The 15,738-nt window shown below is 32.4% G+C and overlaps 1 protein-coding gene across 3 annotated transcripts; it reads right to left on the reverse strand.

Annotated features, from left to right (window-relative positions):
* Positions 1–10: 10 nt before the first annotated feature.
* LOC106069044 (uncharacterized) lies at positions 11–15,472 on the reverse strand. Of its 3 annotated transcripts, XM_056015827.1 has the most exons (12): positions 15,164–15,468; positions 14,307–14,392; positions 14,073–14,178; positions 13,129–13,205; positions 12,151–12,255; positions 10,612–10,740; positions 9,402–9,491; positions 9,064–9,231; positions 8,533–8,656; positions 7,539–7,613; positions 5,829–6,003; positions 11–227 (listed from the first exon to the last, which is right to left on the reverse strand). In XM_056015827.1, exons 1-12 carry the CDS (start codon positions 15,179–15,181, stop codon positions 187–189), a joined length of 1,194 nt encoding a protein of 397 aa, XP_055871802.1. In that variant the 5' UTR covers positions 15,182–15,468; the 3' UTR covers positions 11–186. The 3 variants fall into 3 exon arrangements, with proteins under 3 accessions (XP_055871802.1, XP_055871800.1, XP_055871801.1); XM_056015825.1 differs by lacking the exon at positions 11–227 and having other exon boundaries at positions 4,505–6,003; positions 15,164–15,472; XM_056015826.1 differs by lacking the exon at positions 11–227 and having other exon boundaries at positions 4,505–6,003; positions 15,156–15,472.
* Positions 15,473–15,738: the final 266 nt, after the last annotated feature.

The following is a 15,738-nucleotide window of genomic DNA, read 5'->3' on the forward strand; positions in this document are numbered from 1 at the left end:
TTTTTCTTAGTATGTTCTTAGTTATTTATTTAGTGTATATCTTTTTGTATACATGCATATAAAAAAAAAGTATATACTTCCAAAAAAAAATTTTTTTGAGATGAACATTTCTTACTGTTATACTCTACAACAGGCAAGATATTTATGAGACTCAAGTATGTATTCTTGTTTTCCATTTCAAGACTTTTAGTCATAGATGCTCCCATTTCCTGTAGACATGTTATCACCTAGAGATATTAAAACATAAAAATAAAATGTTTAACAATCTGGCACCATTAGTATTACGGAATAAAATTTAAGGACAAGTCAAGTTCCTGTTTATGTGGTCAACATCTGATTAAGTTGTTAAATGACTTGCACAAGAATTATTGGCCTTTACTTTCGCCAATAATTGTCAGCTTATAGAATGTGGTATCCAAAATAATGGAAAATCTCACATACAGGATTTTAGATAGCTTATTCTATTGGTCCAAACAAATGGAAATTCAGTTTCACTACTATGGTCCACCTCAACATTACAACTATAACAATATGGATACAAACACATACAACATAAAAAGACACAACCAGCGCTTGATGGATGGTGCAATGAAACACCCAGACTGAAAATGGACTGAAACAATCATTTGTATTTGCAGCTGAACATTTAACATTAGATCAACAATCCTCATTACTACTATAAGTAGCAGTAAAACAAAAAGGGCTTATTGGTTAGAGCAGTGATGCCCATACTACGGCCTGCGATTCACATCTGGCCCCCTGAAACTTCTGCCCTCTGTGCATAAGGAATTCACAGAGCTTCAGTTCCATCGAAGTTAGAGATTTTTTTGGCCGTGATGCATCCCTTGGCAAGTAATTCTGAAATGTAAATGGTCCCCAAGCTGAAAATAATTGGGCATTACTGGGTTAGGGGTGCGATGGCTGAGTAGTAAAGCACTTGGCTTCCGAACCGAGGGGGTCCAGGGTTCAAATCTTGGTGAAGACTGGGATTTTAAATTTCGTAATCTTTAGGGACCTCTGAGGCCACACAGCTCTAATGGGTACCTGACATTAATTTGGGAAAAATAAAGTTGGTTGGTCATTGTGCAGGCCACATGACACCCATTTAAACCGTGGGCCTCATCATCTGCCCTATAAATTGTAAGATCTGAAAGGGGAACTTTACTTTTTAAAATTATGTATCCCTTGTTTAAATCCTGGAGGAGGAGGATTCAAGTATCCAAATATGAGGATGTTCCTAATAAATCATTTGGTTTCAAAAGAGCCTTAAGTCTATATCAGCAGTGCATAACACATGACAGGCAAGCTATGTATAAACAACGGTATATACATATATATGATCATTGTCACATTATTTAAGCACACTATTTAGATTACAATTTTTTTTCTAAATGGGTGGCAGCAGTGTAATGCTAATATAAAACTATACTACATAAATCATAAATATTTTTATTTAACAACACAAAAAAAAGAGTCAATATAAAATGCCTACATCCTCTCAAGTATAATTAAGGATTCATTCTTCTCCGGTGATACAATTTTTTTAAAACTTTATTTTTATAATAATCTGTTCAGTGATTTCCAGCACAACCAGTTCTGTAGATAGACACCACTGTGTCTTTAAACCTTTTTGTTACAACAGACAGGTTTGCATAGAGGTTGTGTGGTTTTCTGTAGTGATTCTCAAACAGACTTATATCTACATTCCTAAATAGATATGACACACTTGTAATACTAGTAACACAGAGTTGTTACAATTTCATTCAAGCTTCAACATTAGTCATTTTGGGAATGACATGGTGCTAAAGTAAATAATTTTTAGCTCATATTACAAACATGTGCCTAGGACATGAACTAGACATGTTTTGTGCTTTTAAAAAAAAAAGATGTCTGCATGTTGTACATATTGTTATATGAAGTACCATTAATGTTGCAGGATTCTTACATTTTAATGAGATTTTTTAGGTATTTCCAGTCCACAAACATGGTTCAATGAGAAAGGCTGCCTTGAAGAGTATAAAGGGCATTTCAATTTGTAAGGTATATAATAGTTTTCTTGTGGCTGATTATTTAGGGTATTCTTTGTTCTAATGCATACTGCTGTGCTTTAGAATGATCACAGGATCCCTATACTTGAAGTGGGTTTTTTTTTTTTCAAGGGCTTAACTGTAAGTTTATTCACATCTTTAAGAATCTAGATATAATTTGTTCACAAATAAATATTGTGAATAAGAAGTTGTATTTATTTTTCACAGTGTGACAGGAGATTGTCAGTGAAATTTTTGTCCCACTTTGCACTATTATTATGATAAAAGACTTGTAAATATTGAATTGAATATTGAATATTTGAACGTTGATGTATATATTAGAACTACATGTAAAGAATTATTTGAGATGTAAAATATTCAACTCAGAAAGAGAACTATTTGAATTGTCTTACATGAATATGCTAGACTTGAGAATTGTGCCCTTGTATGAATTTTTTTGCTACAACAAATATTTTGTGTAACATTTTGTCTTATTGAGAATCATTTTTCACATATTTTAGAGATATCATTAAGCAATTAGATTATAATTGATCCCTACTTATGACAATTATGTCAGCAAGTTGAAAAAAAAAAAATTCTACATTTTTTTCAAAAGGGGGGCTATAGGTAATGTCACCACCTCAAAGTTGGTGCCATATAGTTGATACCCTATGATAATGTTGTGAGTGTTATTCACAACTCATGTTGCTATAAAGTGAACACTTTTAACCTTGGGTTAACCAGAGTTACTTGATAGGATTTAGAGACAGTCAGTGAGAACAGTCAGTTAGAAACTGTAAGGCACTATTATAAAGTAAATGGAGATGTGTACCAGTATTTCTATAAGGAGTCAATAAGTATTTCTATATTTCTTTATTTCTATAAAGGATTATTAGTGAATATTTGTAGATTGTATCATGCTCCATATGTGTTGTTATTATCATTATTATATATATTAAACATAATATTTGTGTCTGCTACATAAGGAGTTATTTCCTCATTTATGAGAGATGTATGAATGTATGAAGTATTCATCCTGACAATGCCTACAATATAAGTTTATAATATGAAACCAATGTCACCACGCCTACATCCAAAACAACCCCAGTGACATTATGGTGTCAGAAGACCACGCCAGTGACAACATGTCTATCTTTCAGTGGTTCAGTCCCCTTGCCATGTTTTTCATTTTTTGATAGGCCCCCTGCTTAGATAATTATCCATTTTGAAAATTCTATTCTACAAACCTCTTCTCTTGGTGATGTTGATGTTTTGACCCCGCTCTAGGTCTATTCTGAACTTAATCCTTGAGTGAAATTATTTCAAATCTTTATATTTTTATCATGGTTTTTAGATTGTTTCATAGAATCATTACTTGAAACTTTGTTGCACATAGGCAATTTAGAAATGAATGAAGCCAATTTCAAAATCATCTGAGAAGATTCAGATTCAAATCCCAGTGAAGACTGGGATATTGAAATTCTGGATTTTTAGGGAAATGTTAGTCTACCCAGCTCTAATGGGTACAGAGCACCAGATTTTTTCATTTAGTTGTCCATTGTGCTGGCCATATGACACCCTTGTTAATGGTCAGCTTTATAAACATATATCCTCTTTCACAAGATCTAACTCATTTTATGGAAAGAAGGCAGGGAGGGGTACCCAGTCCAGAATGAGTATGTTACCTCATCTAAGGAAAGTAACTACAGTTGGTTGTTATGCTAGCCATATACTAGATATAGATAGGTATCATTTATTACAACTTGCTTAATATATCAGAAGAATGCAAAAACGGAAACAATGCTTACTTTTTTTTTTAACTTAAAACATTATTTAAATCATGAATGAAAAAATTGCGGATAGGTGTAGATGATAAGTAGCAAAATTAATTTGACCACTGAAATATGTTTTGTATTGACCATTTATATTATTTTAGTAAAGTGAACTGTAAATAATAATTGTTTTTGTGTGCATTGAGATATTTTTGTCCCAGTAGATTTTATATTATTCAAACATGTTTTATAGTTGACTTATTTTTGCTATTAATACAAAACAACAGATTGTTAAACTTCCAATGCTATTCAAGGTATTAACAGTTTTTACTGTCTTAAAAATACAAATTTCAAGGAAAATTTAGACTAGTCACATGGATCAGCCTGCATATGAAACACTGCATATTGTTATCTAATAACTGATAAGTTTAAATCTATTATTATGAAATGCCAACACATTACTTGTAAATTCTTTATAAGTTAATCCATTTTCTTGCTTGTCAGAAAAGCAAAGTTTAATCCACTGGGGTCAACAATAAAAACCTTTGAAATGTCTTGATCAAAATAATTGATTGCTTAAAAGGTTATTTTTTACTGATTCATTAGTAATGGTGTGTGTGTCCTAATGTTCATGCAGTTAGGATTCAGATTGATGAAACTCTTATAGAACCTCAATTCAATGTTATAGAAAAAAAAAGCATTGTTTAAGAAATTAAATAAATTTATTGCTCATTAATGTAAAAAGAGGTAAGATTAAAAATGTACAATTATAAAAACAGTTCAATAAATATATATATGCAGCAAATATATAACAGAAACATTTTTAAACATCACATATTATAAAAGTTATCAAAAGTTTGGATTTCCAACACATATTTGTTCAATAAATTCACTTTCCCCAATGTCCTGTGTTGTCATGTTATGCATTTCTCTTTCTTAGTGTCATCAAACTATCAATAATATTCAGTTCAAATCAATGTCAAAGTTTTAAAAGTCTATATTTGTGATTTTCGAATTACTATCACCAAAGCAAGTTCAAGAAAGTGCTGTATTAAAAATAAATTATTGAATAAAATATTCACTCCTATTACACTGTTAGCAAAATGTGAGACAAGCGACCACCAGATAATAACAAACATAGGTAGTCAATCAATAGTCCCAAACTTTAGTAAACTATCAAAAGTGACCATGCCTGACAAAAAGGCTTTGAACGAATGATAACTCCCTTTTGTAAAAAATGTTTTACATGTTTTGGATGTTCCTTCAGAGTTGAAGATAGTTTACTTCCTAGTCCAAACCTCCTGCAAGACGACGGGGGATAGGAGCGGGACCATCGATAAATCCGAACGACAGTCCAGCATGCAAACCGCACGACCAGGCAGCAATCCTTTTGAAGCCCCAATATAATATAATCTAATCCTATTGGAATGGATAAGGCTGAGCAGTTAACTATGCTTAAGATAAATCAGTTGAGTCCTGATATAAAATTAAGATTTTTACTCCCGACTTGATGACGATAACACAGAAATAAATTTTAGTTCATCTGACCTATGGGTCTTTAATAAAATTTTGCAATAATCTTACAGGGATATTAAATGCTTATAATTTTCTCAAGTTTTAAATTTACTATGGTTCTAGGTTTTTTCTAATTTGAGAAAAACATCAGTTTCTCAATAGAATTATGTTTTCAGTCAATGTCAATGATAAAACATTACAACCTTTATAAAAAGATTTCCTGTAAATAACTTATTCTTGAATTTAGTTCAACAATAAGCATTGGATGACTGAATGTCAACAAACTAAGTATAAGAAAACATCAAAAAGGAAACAACACAACCAAAAGTAGTGAAACAATAAATATCACCTCAAGCACTTAACAAAATTTCTGGCTTTGTTTTAGAACTACTTTTCTTAATCTTTAGTTTTGCATTCTTCTTCCCTTTGGCTGTTTTGGATGAGACATTATGGACAACTACTTCCTTAACAATATCCGTTTTCTCTGATAAAGATGTTGCACTATTTAGCTTACTTTGTGGATGTACTGGCTGCTCGACTTGCTGGGTCTGCTGTTGAGCTTCCCTCATTGCAATCAGCTCATCAGACTGAATGGCGGGCATCACAACGTAAGGCAACTTTCGGACAACAAGCCACTCTTCAAGAATATTTTTATTCTTGGCTTCTTTCAGGATCTCGTATAGAATGAACTAGAGGAGCAAAAATATATTTTTTAAGAAAATAAAAAGTTATATGAATTGATGATGTGGATGTGATATTATGTTTATATTATGTGATTGTTCTTGTTTTGTGAAATTTACCTCTCAGGATGTGATACAATAAAAAGAGAGAGTATCAATGTCTACTCCTTCTATAAAGAAGAAGCCTCTATTTAATTCTTATTGTGTTTTATTAGTCTACATTATTATATCCTGGTAAAAACAGAACAGTGGAAATATGTTTTTAATTCATTCATTTATAACAGAAATAAAATAAAAAGTAAACACGTTTCACACACAAACATACATTTATTGCACTTATTTTTTGTTGTTTTTAAGACATCTGATTTCACCTAATTTATAACAAGAATTAAAAAATCATGTTCTAGTGTTAAATTGTATTTTGAAACTCCACATTGTATGTTTGATTTTGCTTTAATAGACTGGCTGAAAAAAACAACATGAAAATAATTAAATTATTAATTCTTAACAATTTTCTTTTTGTAATTCTCAAAACCTACTGATCAAACATCATTCAATTTTATTGAGTGATCCGTGAGTAAAGACTAGTAAAACAGGCAACCTTATATTTTATATATTCTATATTTATATTTAGTAGCCTACAATAGTACATTCTATATTTATATTTAGTAGCCTACAATAGTACATTCTATATTTATATTTTGTATACACTTTATATATATATTTAGTATATTCTATATTTATTTTTTGTATATTCTATTTTTTTTTTGTATATTCTATATTTATAGTTTGTATATTCAATATTTATATTTTGTATATTCTATATTTATATAATGCTAACCCGAAATAGCACAGTCCACAGCAGCACTTGCAAAACTCAAAACAATTTGGAAAGACAAAGGCATAGCCTTTGACACTAAAATCAGACTGATGCACTCCCTGGTCATGGCTACATTTTTTATATACTTGTGAATATTGGACGATGACTGCAGATCCTAGGTATCACATAAAATGACCACATCAAAAATGAAGAGATTAGAAACAGGATTAATACAGCCATTGAACCCCCAAGATGACATACGCTAATTACTGTCAAAAAATGTGAAACATATATTCCTGGGTCACTTGTGTTCACTTTATTGAACTTACAACAAACAAAATATATAATACAATTCTTTTCATTTTTAATAAAAACTTTTCAATACATAAAATGATTCCTATGCAAATTAAAATCAGCTTTAGAATCTTTAATTGTTTCCAAGCACACACACATAGACACACCAAAGTGTAATCTCTCTCCAACAATTTTGTAATTGACTTAATGTGGCTAATGAGTCAATCCAATGGCTTTATCAAAACTTTCTAAATTGCTACTGGGCAGAAAGAAAGATATGAATAATTGACTTCAAGGATGGAACCTATCGTTTGTGAATTCTTTAAAAACAAACTTTCAACAGATAATTATTTGACAACATTAGCTCACAGTAACTGTAATGCTGCCACATTCTGTAGGTTCTAAACTACAATAAGAAACAAATACTTACATCTATAACTCTCTGTACTTCCATCCGTCCAATGTCCCAAATAGGTAAAGACAACACAAGATAGGAAAGTTTAGCCTGGCAGACAAGAGCAATAAAAACAATTTAATAACAAAACAAAATTTAAAGACAAATTGAGAATATTTGCTATGAATATTAAACACTTTCACAAAGTTTCAGTGTAGAGGAAATAAACTTTGTGTGTGACACTATCAGATGAACACTAAGAAGAATGACTTAGAAGGTGTCCATTGAAATTCTCCTCTCCCTCAACCTAACCACTCTGCCTCTGTCCATAGAATAGAAAATGATACAAATCAGATCTCAAACAGATTTGGTGATATAAGAAAAAAGCTTCTGATAACACTCATATATATATTTTTCAATTTTTTTTTTCTTAGTGTATTTCAAATGAATACTTTTTGTATTTCTTGTGTTCTAATTAATGGATACAGTTATAAAATCATTGTGGGATACATAACAAAGACTAAATGGCATATGGCTGCTTCTGTATTTTAGCAAATTATGTCTTTCACCTAAAAGTAACATGTACTTACAAAATCAGATGCTATGCCTAATGTAATAAATAGTAAAAAAAAAACAAATAAATAAATAAAGTGTTTTCTGAGTGTGAAGCTAGAGAGAACAATATCTGATCAATAAATATGTAAATGTAGGTGTTAAACCTGTTTTTAAACCAGCTATCACACAATATAAAAAGCATAATGTTTTAATTTTCTGGAATAACACAAACTCCTAGAATATCCATGCACTTTGTATGATTTGTCAAAGGTACACAAAATGTATTAATTAGTTCTCCTGAAAGAATAAAGTATAGGCCATATTCTTTATACAAAAATACAACCCTGATCTAAACCAATCTTTTAATGGCCCTCACTTCTCTTACATGCCAATTAAAATCTGAAAATCCCTGATTACCTTGACCACAATAACAACAACTTTTAAAAAGATTACTTTGAACTCTACTGATGCTTACCTTTGCCAAATTTAAACTAGCCTCATTCATGTTGTAAAAATAACCCAAATCTTCAAAGGCTTCCATTATTTCCTTAGCAGTGTAGATGCCAATATGAATACAGCTTTTTAACAAATCTTTATACCTGTTATATTGGATAAGAAAACCAAGTTTAATGTCTTGTTTCTACTGCCTCAGTTTTTTTCTTGTATGTACTAATAATTGCATCCACTTGAACAAGGATTACCTACCTTTCAGTGAATGTTTGACTTTTTAGCTGCTCTTAACTGGAAAACTTAGAACTTCATTATAAGTATGATTTTTAAACTATTCTCATCTGTATTTTTATGTAACATTATCTGAATCATTTTGAGTCTAGGCATAGCTAGTTCCAATACATAACCTACAGACTGTTTTAGTTCTGGAATATTTCCATAGTGTTCAGAATATTTTTATTTTTTAAAAAGTACTAATAAAACACTAAAATGTTACAAAAGAAAAAGGTTACCTACTGTTTTGTTTGCCAGTCTGAAGGAAAAGAAACTAGCTTACCAATGTGGCCGGAGAGTCTCAAGATAAATTTTGTATTCCTCAACACTTTTAAAGCCTGCATCAGATGCTGCCATCATGTCCATCTGCCGCTGGAACTCTTCATCGTTCGGGCGTATATTTGTTTGCATTAAGTATTTGATAGCTATAACCAGAGTTTCTGAGCGTGTCCTGAAAGGTCAACCATAATACAATGCTTAATTACAAGCTTCTTAAAAAAATAACAATATATCTGGTTTAAGAGTATATTATTATTTGTATGCTTCTTTTATTCTAAATTCATATGCTAAGAGGAATTCTGAGAAAAAGATTAAAACCAAACAAAATAAATAGAATTTTACCTTGTGACTGGAATATTCTTCTTGTTAATGATATCCCTCTGAAGCTTGATTTGAGAGCTTTCAGCTTTTGGATCATCTAATTTTTCTTCCCTTATTAATGGAAGACACCAAACAAAGAAATTATTTTGATTTTCTCAACTCAGCCTGAACCATTGTACTGATTCATCAAGACATATGGATTAGCATGATAAAATGGCTTTCCTGGATAGCTTGGCTAGCTTATTCTATTCCAGATTCCCACATGGAAAGAAATATTACCCTCAATTAGATAGGGACATACAGATTCTTAAAGCTGACACATTATGAAGGTTTAGTACTCACGCCTTTCCTAATCTTTTGTGTTGGCTATTTAATATAACAATAAAGGCTTTTTTTGTCTACTTTGAGAGGGGGGGGTGGGGAATCGGAATAACAAATGGTATGACAATAGCATGTTTGGTGAGACAGAATGTATTATTATTTTGTCTTTACAGTAATTCCTCAGCACTTCATGTTTCACTCTTTCACTGGTTTTTATAACAAATTCATGGGAAAATAATTCAAGGATCTTTAATTGCTTTGTTGAATTTTTCTCAGAAATTCAATAGGAGGAATTATGTTTCTTTTAAGATTTATATATATATATATATATATATATATATATATTGTTAAAAACCTGGTGGTGCCACAGATAGGGTATTGCAATGTGTGTTTTTAGCTGATGCAAATCACCCCAGGCCAGCCCAGTGCTAGACAAGCAGTTAACTATGACAAGTGACAGTACACTGCAGTTTGAAAAGGATCTGTGTTGTGACTAGTACTCAGGCAAGTCACGTCCAATGTAATTATGTGATCAACCTGAATGGTCGAGCGACATTCCATCCTGTTCTGGAAGGCCTATAGGGATCCTATATAAGAGCAAATATGTCAGAGTCAAGTACCAGCACAGTGTGAAGTTGGTCCGGAACAGAGAAATGAGTACATGTCCAAGAGTCTGACACAGCATTACTGAGTAGAGTTGCAACAAAGTTTTGGTACAGTCAGTGTTATGTTGTTGCCAATTGTTCAGTATTGGCTGAGAGTTATTGGACATTTAAGTGTTACGTTACTTTGGAGCCCTAAGTTGTCAAGTTCTTTGAATTGGTTGTGTCGTGTGGTGTAGTTAGCAGAGAGTCTGGATAGTGAGAAATGTTACAATATATATACAACTCTTCTAAAAGTAACTACTTACAATAACTGAGTCATGTTCTGTTCCTGGTTCCTGTCAAGGGCTACAGAGTGCCATAATGGCTTAGTTCTCTTTCCTATAATCTCAATGAGATCTGACTCCAGTGGCTTTTTTTTTATGCCTTCTTTTTTTCTGTAATCATAAACTGAACTGCTTTAGCATTAAAGTTTTGTTAAAGATTGACAGTAATTTTAACAATCCACATAAATATTGCTAAACATCATATGTTTAAGGATAGTGTACAGAAAGTATGACAAGTTTCAGATTTTAATGCATTTTTTAAGATCAATTTTTTTTTCCTTTAAGTTTTTTTTTTTTTTTTAATGAAGACATAACAAAGTATGTTCTGTAAAGTATGTGAAAGAGCCTTTTAAAAGCATTTCATTTTGTTTTTTTTTTTTTTGGTTTTTATTATTTTAATTTTTCAAAACTTTATAATAACATGACTATATGCTGTAACAATTCATTTTGATTTTGCTGACATAAATCTCTTTTTTAGCGGCCCCCGAAAGAGGAAAAGACGTTATTAGTTTTGTGCGAAATGTCTGTCCGTCCGTCCCGTTTAGATCTCGTAAACTAGAAAAGATATTGAAAATCCGACATCACAATATTTTAGACCATTCAAAGTTCTGATGCAACGGCTACTTTTTTTTTTCTGAAAGCAAAATATCTAATTTTTAAAATCAGTTATGCAAGCAGTTTTTTAAAGAGAAAAAGCTAATTAGTATGCATTATAAGTTAGGCCTAATTTAAAACGAATAATAATCTTTTAAACATCATTTTCCTAAACATTTTTTTATTGCGGAAATTTTTTATTCTTTTTTTTTTTGAGGATTCGATTAAGAGATTGAGCCTTTTCAAAACAATTAGATCAATTATAAGACATCAGTTAGGCCAGGGAAGGCACAGGGGTCCCGGGTTCGAATCCTGGTGAAGACTGGGATTTTCAACTTTGGAATCTTTGGGCGCCTCTGAGTCCACTCAGCTCTAATGGGTACCTGACATTAGTTGGGGAAAAGTAAAGGCGGTTGGTCGTTGTGCTGGCTACATGACACCCTCGTTAACCGTAGGCCACAAAAACTGAAGAACTTTACATCATCTGACCTATAGACCACAAGGTCTAAAAGTGGAACTAGTTAGGCCAGGTTCACATCTAACTTTACATTCACTTTCACCTATCCTTTGATCTGCGGGACCATTGGGGCACTACACAAGATCTGTTAACCTTCTCTCTCCATTCTTATCTCTCATTTGTCTTTGATATAATTTCATTTGGATGTTCTTTCTGAAAATATTGAAGCCTGCCTGGGTGGACCACTTCGGGGGCCGATTTTGAGTTTGTTTCCACACAAACTGTCTTTTGAAACCTTGTTTTTCTTATTTCTGTTCCCTAAATTTTGAAATTTGTCAGATACCTAAATTTTGAATGTGGTTAGATAAACTGACCAGAGCTGTGTATAGAAATGTGTTAAAGAACAAAGAAGACATTTTAAAACTGTACTGTGTACTCAGTAAAACAAATCTTATAGTCCCAAGACTTACAAGACTGGTTTAGTTTTGTTCACAAATCCACTGGCTGTGCTCATTCCTTTCCTGAACAAGTTGTCTGCAGATGCAGAAATTCCAACAATGGCTCCACCAGTATGTCTAAAACACAATTCAATCACTAATGATGTTCAGATAATTTAAGACAAAAAGATGAAAGACACTTTATGCTCTTCTATTGTAGGCCTAATTCGAAAAAAAAAAATTCTTTGTGTTCAGTTCATTGTGGTAACCACATCAGTTTAAATTAGATAGGGCTTATAGAGATGGAAATGTAGACTACTGTTCATAGTAAAGGAAACTCAAACTGTATATCATCTTCTTTTTTGAAGTAACCTCTGTATTTTATAAAATAAGAAAATAAGATTCTTTGAAGGAAAGTTTAATAGACTGTTATTGCATTTATTGCTTTAATAAATGAACTATAAAAACACAATTACAAAAAAAAAATCAAAACTCATAGAAGAGCAATGCTTATGAAAGCTGTTAAGCAACACCCATTAAGAATAATAAACTTTATAGGTGTATCATAGGACCATAAAAGCATTGGCCACAATGGTCTCTTATAAATTGTTAAAAATACAAAATATCCCAGAGTCAAGTCTAACTCTAAAGATAATTTAAGACTTTTCCTTTTAGAACCCTGAAAAAGAGAGTCAGTAACATTGTAAAGACAATATTTAAAAATAAACAGGGTAAAAGGAAACACAAAAGACTAAAACTGGTTAGAAGCACTCATATCTACCAGAAAGTGTAAGGTGTCAAAACAAAAAGGGGCAGTGATGCCCAAAAAAATAGGCTGCTATCTGACCCCTTAAAATTTATGCACATAGTGCAAAATGAAAACTATAATTTCAGGTTCCATTAGTCCCCACAATTTTTGTGGTGATGGGGCTTGTGACTCTTGTGTTGGAAATGTCCATGGACCCCATGGTGAAAAAGTTTGGGCACCACTGGTATATAATACAGACTTACTTATCAAACTTTTTATACAGAGGCCCTTTATTACCAAAAACTCTCATTTCTCTCAGAACACTTTGTGGAATAGGATTCTGTAAATTGCAAACCAATATATTATCAGGTAAAAAAACTTCTCAAACAAGTCATTGGCATAATAGTCATATGTATTTGAGATGACACATATTGAGAGATTATTTAAGCAAAATACAAATACTTTTATAAGGCAAACAAGAGTCAATGTCAAAGAGGGAGACTATTCTAGTATTTTAGTCAAGGGAAAAGCAGAATGTCTTTACTAGCAGTTAGAGTCAATGGAAAAACAGGATCTCTTCTAGCACTGAGAGAATGAAAAAAATCAGGAAGTCTGTTCTAGCAGTTAGAGTCAAGGGAAAAACAGGATGTCTGTTCTAGCAGTTAGAGTGGGGAAAAACAACATGGCCGTTTTAGTCTTCATCTTTTTGTTTTCTATAGTTTCTTTTAAGGTTTCCTTTAATTGCCTCCACAGTTCTCCATAATGCAGTCCTTTCTCTTACTATATTAGTCTAAGAGGTGATTACTGTGTTTAAAATTTCTCATGAAAATCCCACATTGGAAAAAAAAGAAATTTTCCATTTAACCTTTTGATCCAAGCTACAGGGTCAGCGCTAGAGTCTAACTTGACATTCCTTGTAAACTGATACAATTTACTATTACTCAGAATGTTGGCATGTAGATATTTTAGTTTTGATTGGTTAAATACAAATCAGATACGCAGTGAGTGAAATGTGCGCCTGGGGCAAGGTACTTTATTGACGCCCCTTTCTCCCTATTTACCATGAACATATAAAGGCAACTCTCTGTGTGTGGCACCCCCCTGAGTGTAGTGCCTGGGGCATCGTGCCCCCTTGCCCTCCCCCTCATTATACCTCTGATACAAATATACACTAGGGGAGAAAAATTTCAAATTTCAGTAGGCTTACCATGCAACGAAGGTGCTTTGGCTTGATAAGGTGCAGTAGTTTTAAGGTATCAGTGAGACAAATGAGGAACTCAAGAAATTCAGTTTGTATTTTATGTATCAAAGCTCTGAGATAGAAACATATACAGGTAATTTTTAGCTTCGTTTAATACAGCTTTATAATATAATAAATGATAATAAATAAATAAATAATTGTTATTATAGTTGCTGGCAGTAATAAAGAAGTATTACTAACGGGTTTTCAGCCACTTCTATCTTATCTGGTATGTAAGATAAACCGGGAACCATGGCATAAGCTTGAAACTGATCTTTCCGGGAAATCTGTAAAATAAAATAATGCAGAATTTTTAATAATATTTTTCAAAAAAACATAAGCCAGTTGAAACATTGGCTTCACTAGACTCTAGATCTACATTCTTTTCACTCCTGTAATTCTTTGGGAGGGGGGGGGGGGGTTGTTGCACCATTTTTTTAACCAACTTCAGGCCCTGTATAACTCATCTAATTCAGTGAAAGTTAAAGTGGTCTTTCCTTGACTGCATTCACCTATTTAATTTTCCTTATGTAATAATGTATGTCTCTTTGATTTCTCTACCTCGGAATGTGATTTGTTTTTGCAAGACAATCAAGATATATATAGCTAAGACTGCTTTATTCAGTTATTGATCCTTATTTTTATGGAAATTTGTTGTGATTACAAGGACTCTTTCTCATATAAAGACAACACAACAAATGTCTATGACTATGACTTGATTTTGGCAATTTGGTCTTGGGAATCTTGAATTCATTTTTCATTTTGATTTAGATCTGCCTCCATACAGGCGAATCTAACACTAACAGTGCCAGTGGCAAGCCTGCAGCCTCTTCCAGTCTGGTGTCCACAGCTCTGCCAGGCTCTGGGATCCTCCATGAATTTAGTCTGGCCCAAGTTGAAGTTATACGCGAATGGTCCTGTTTACTTTTATTATGGCTTATGATTGAATAAATATTATATGATGAGATATATCATATAACTATAAAATAATAATAATTAGATCTAATTTAGTAATAATAATAGTCAATATTCTAGATCTATTTTACTTACTAACTTACTTCATTGGGAGCTGCCATTATTGTTAGACTACAAAGCGAAATCTTAAGATAATGATTCGAGTTAAAATGAGGACGTCAGAGTCTAGCTAGACCTAGTGAAATTAGCTAGATCTAATATTCTAGATCTATCTAGATTTAGACTCTTGCACAGATCTCTCTACTCAGAACTAGAATCTAGACCTACTTTCTTAGTTTCTATACTAGCTAAATCTAGATCGAGAGTATAGAATTTAATAAATCTAGAATAAACTAAGTCTCTATAGATCTAGATTTCTAACTAGAAAATCTACATCTGTGTGATCTTAACTAGAACTAGATCTAGATTTAACTAGATCTATATCTCTAGATCCTTATCTAGATCGATTTAATCATAGAATCTATATATTCTAGCAATCTAACTAAAGATTGTTAGTAACTCTAGATCTAAGTATAAAACCTAACAACACCGAACACAGGAAGCCATCGATCTAACACCCGCATTTAGATACCGGTGAGTCCCGTGGAGTTAAAAAGTTTTGTAGCGCGGAGATTTAAAGTTCACCTTATCGAGAGTAACCTTGGGTTATCAAGATTGT

This window comes from Biomphalaria glabrata, chromosome 17 (assembly GCF_947242115.1).
Source record: "Biomphalaria glabrata chromosome 17, xgBioGlab47.1, whole genome shotgun sequence".
Taxonomy (NCBI): domain Eukaryota; kingdom Metazoa; phylum Mollusca; class Gastropoda; family Planorbidae; genus Biomphalaria; species Biomphalaria glabrata.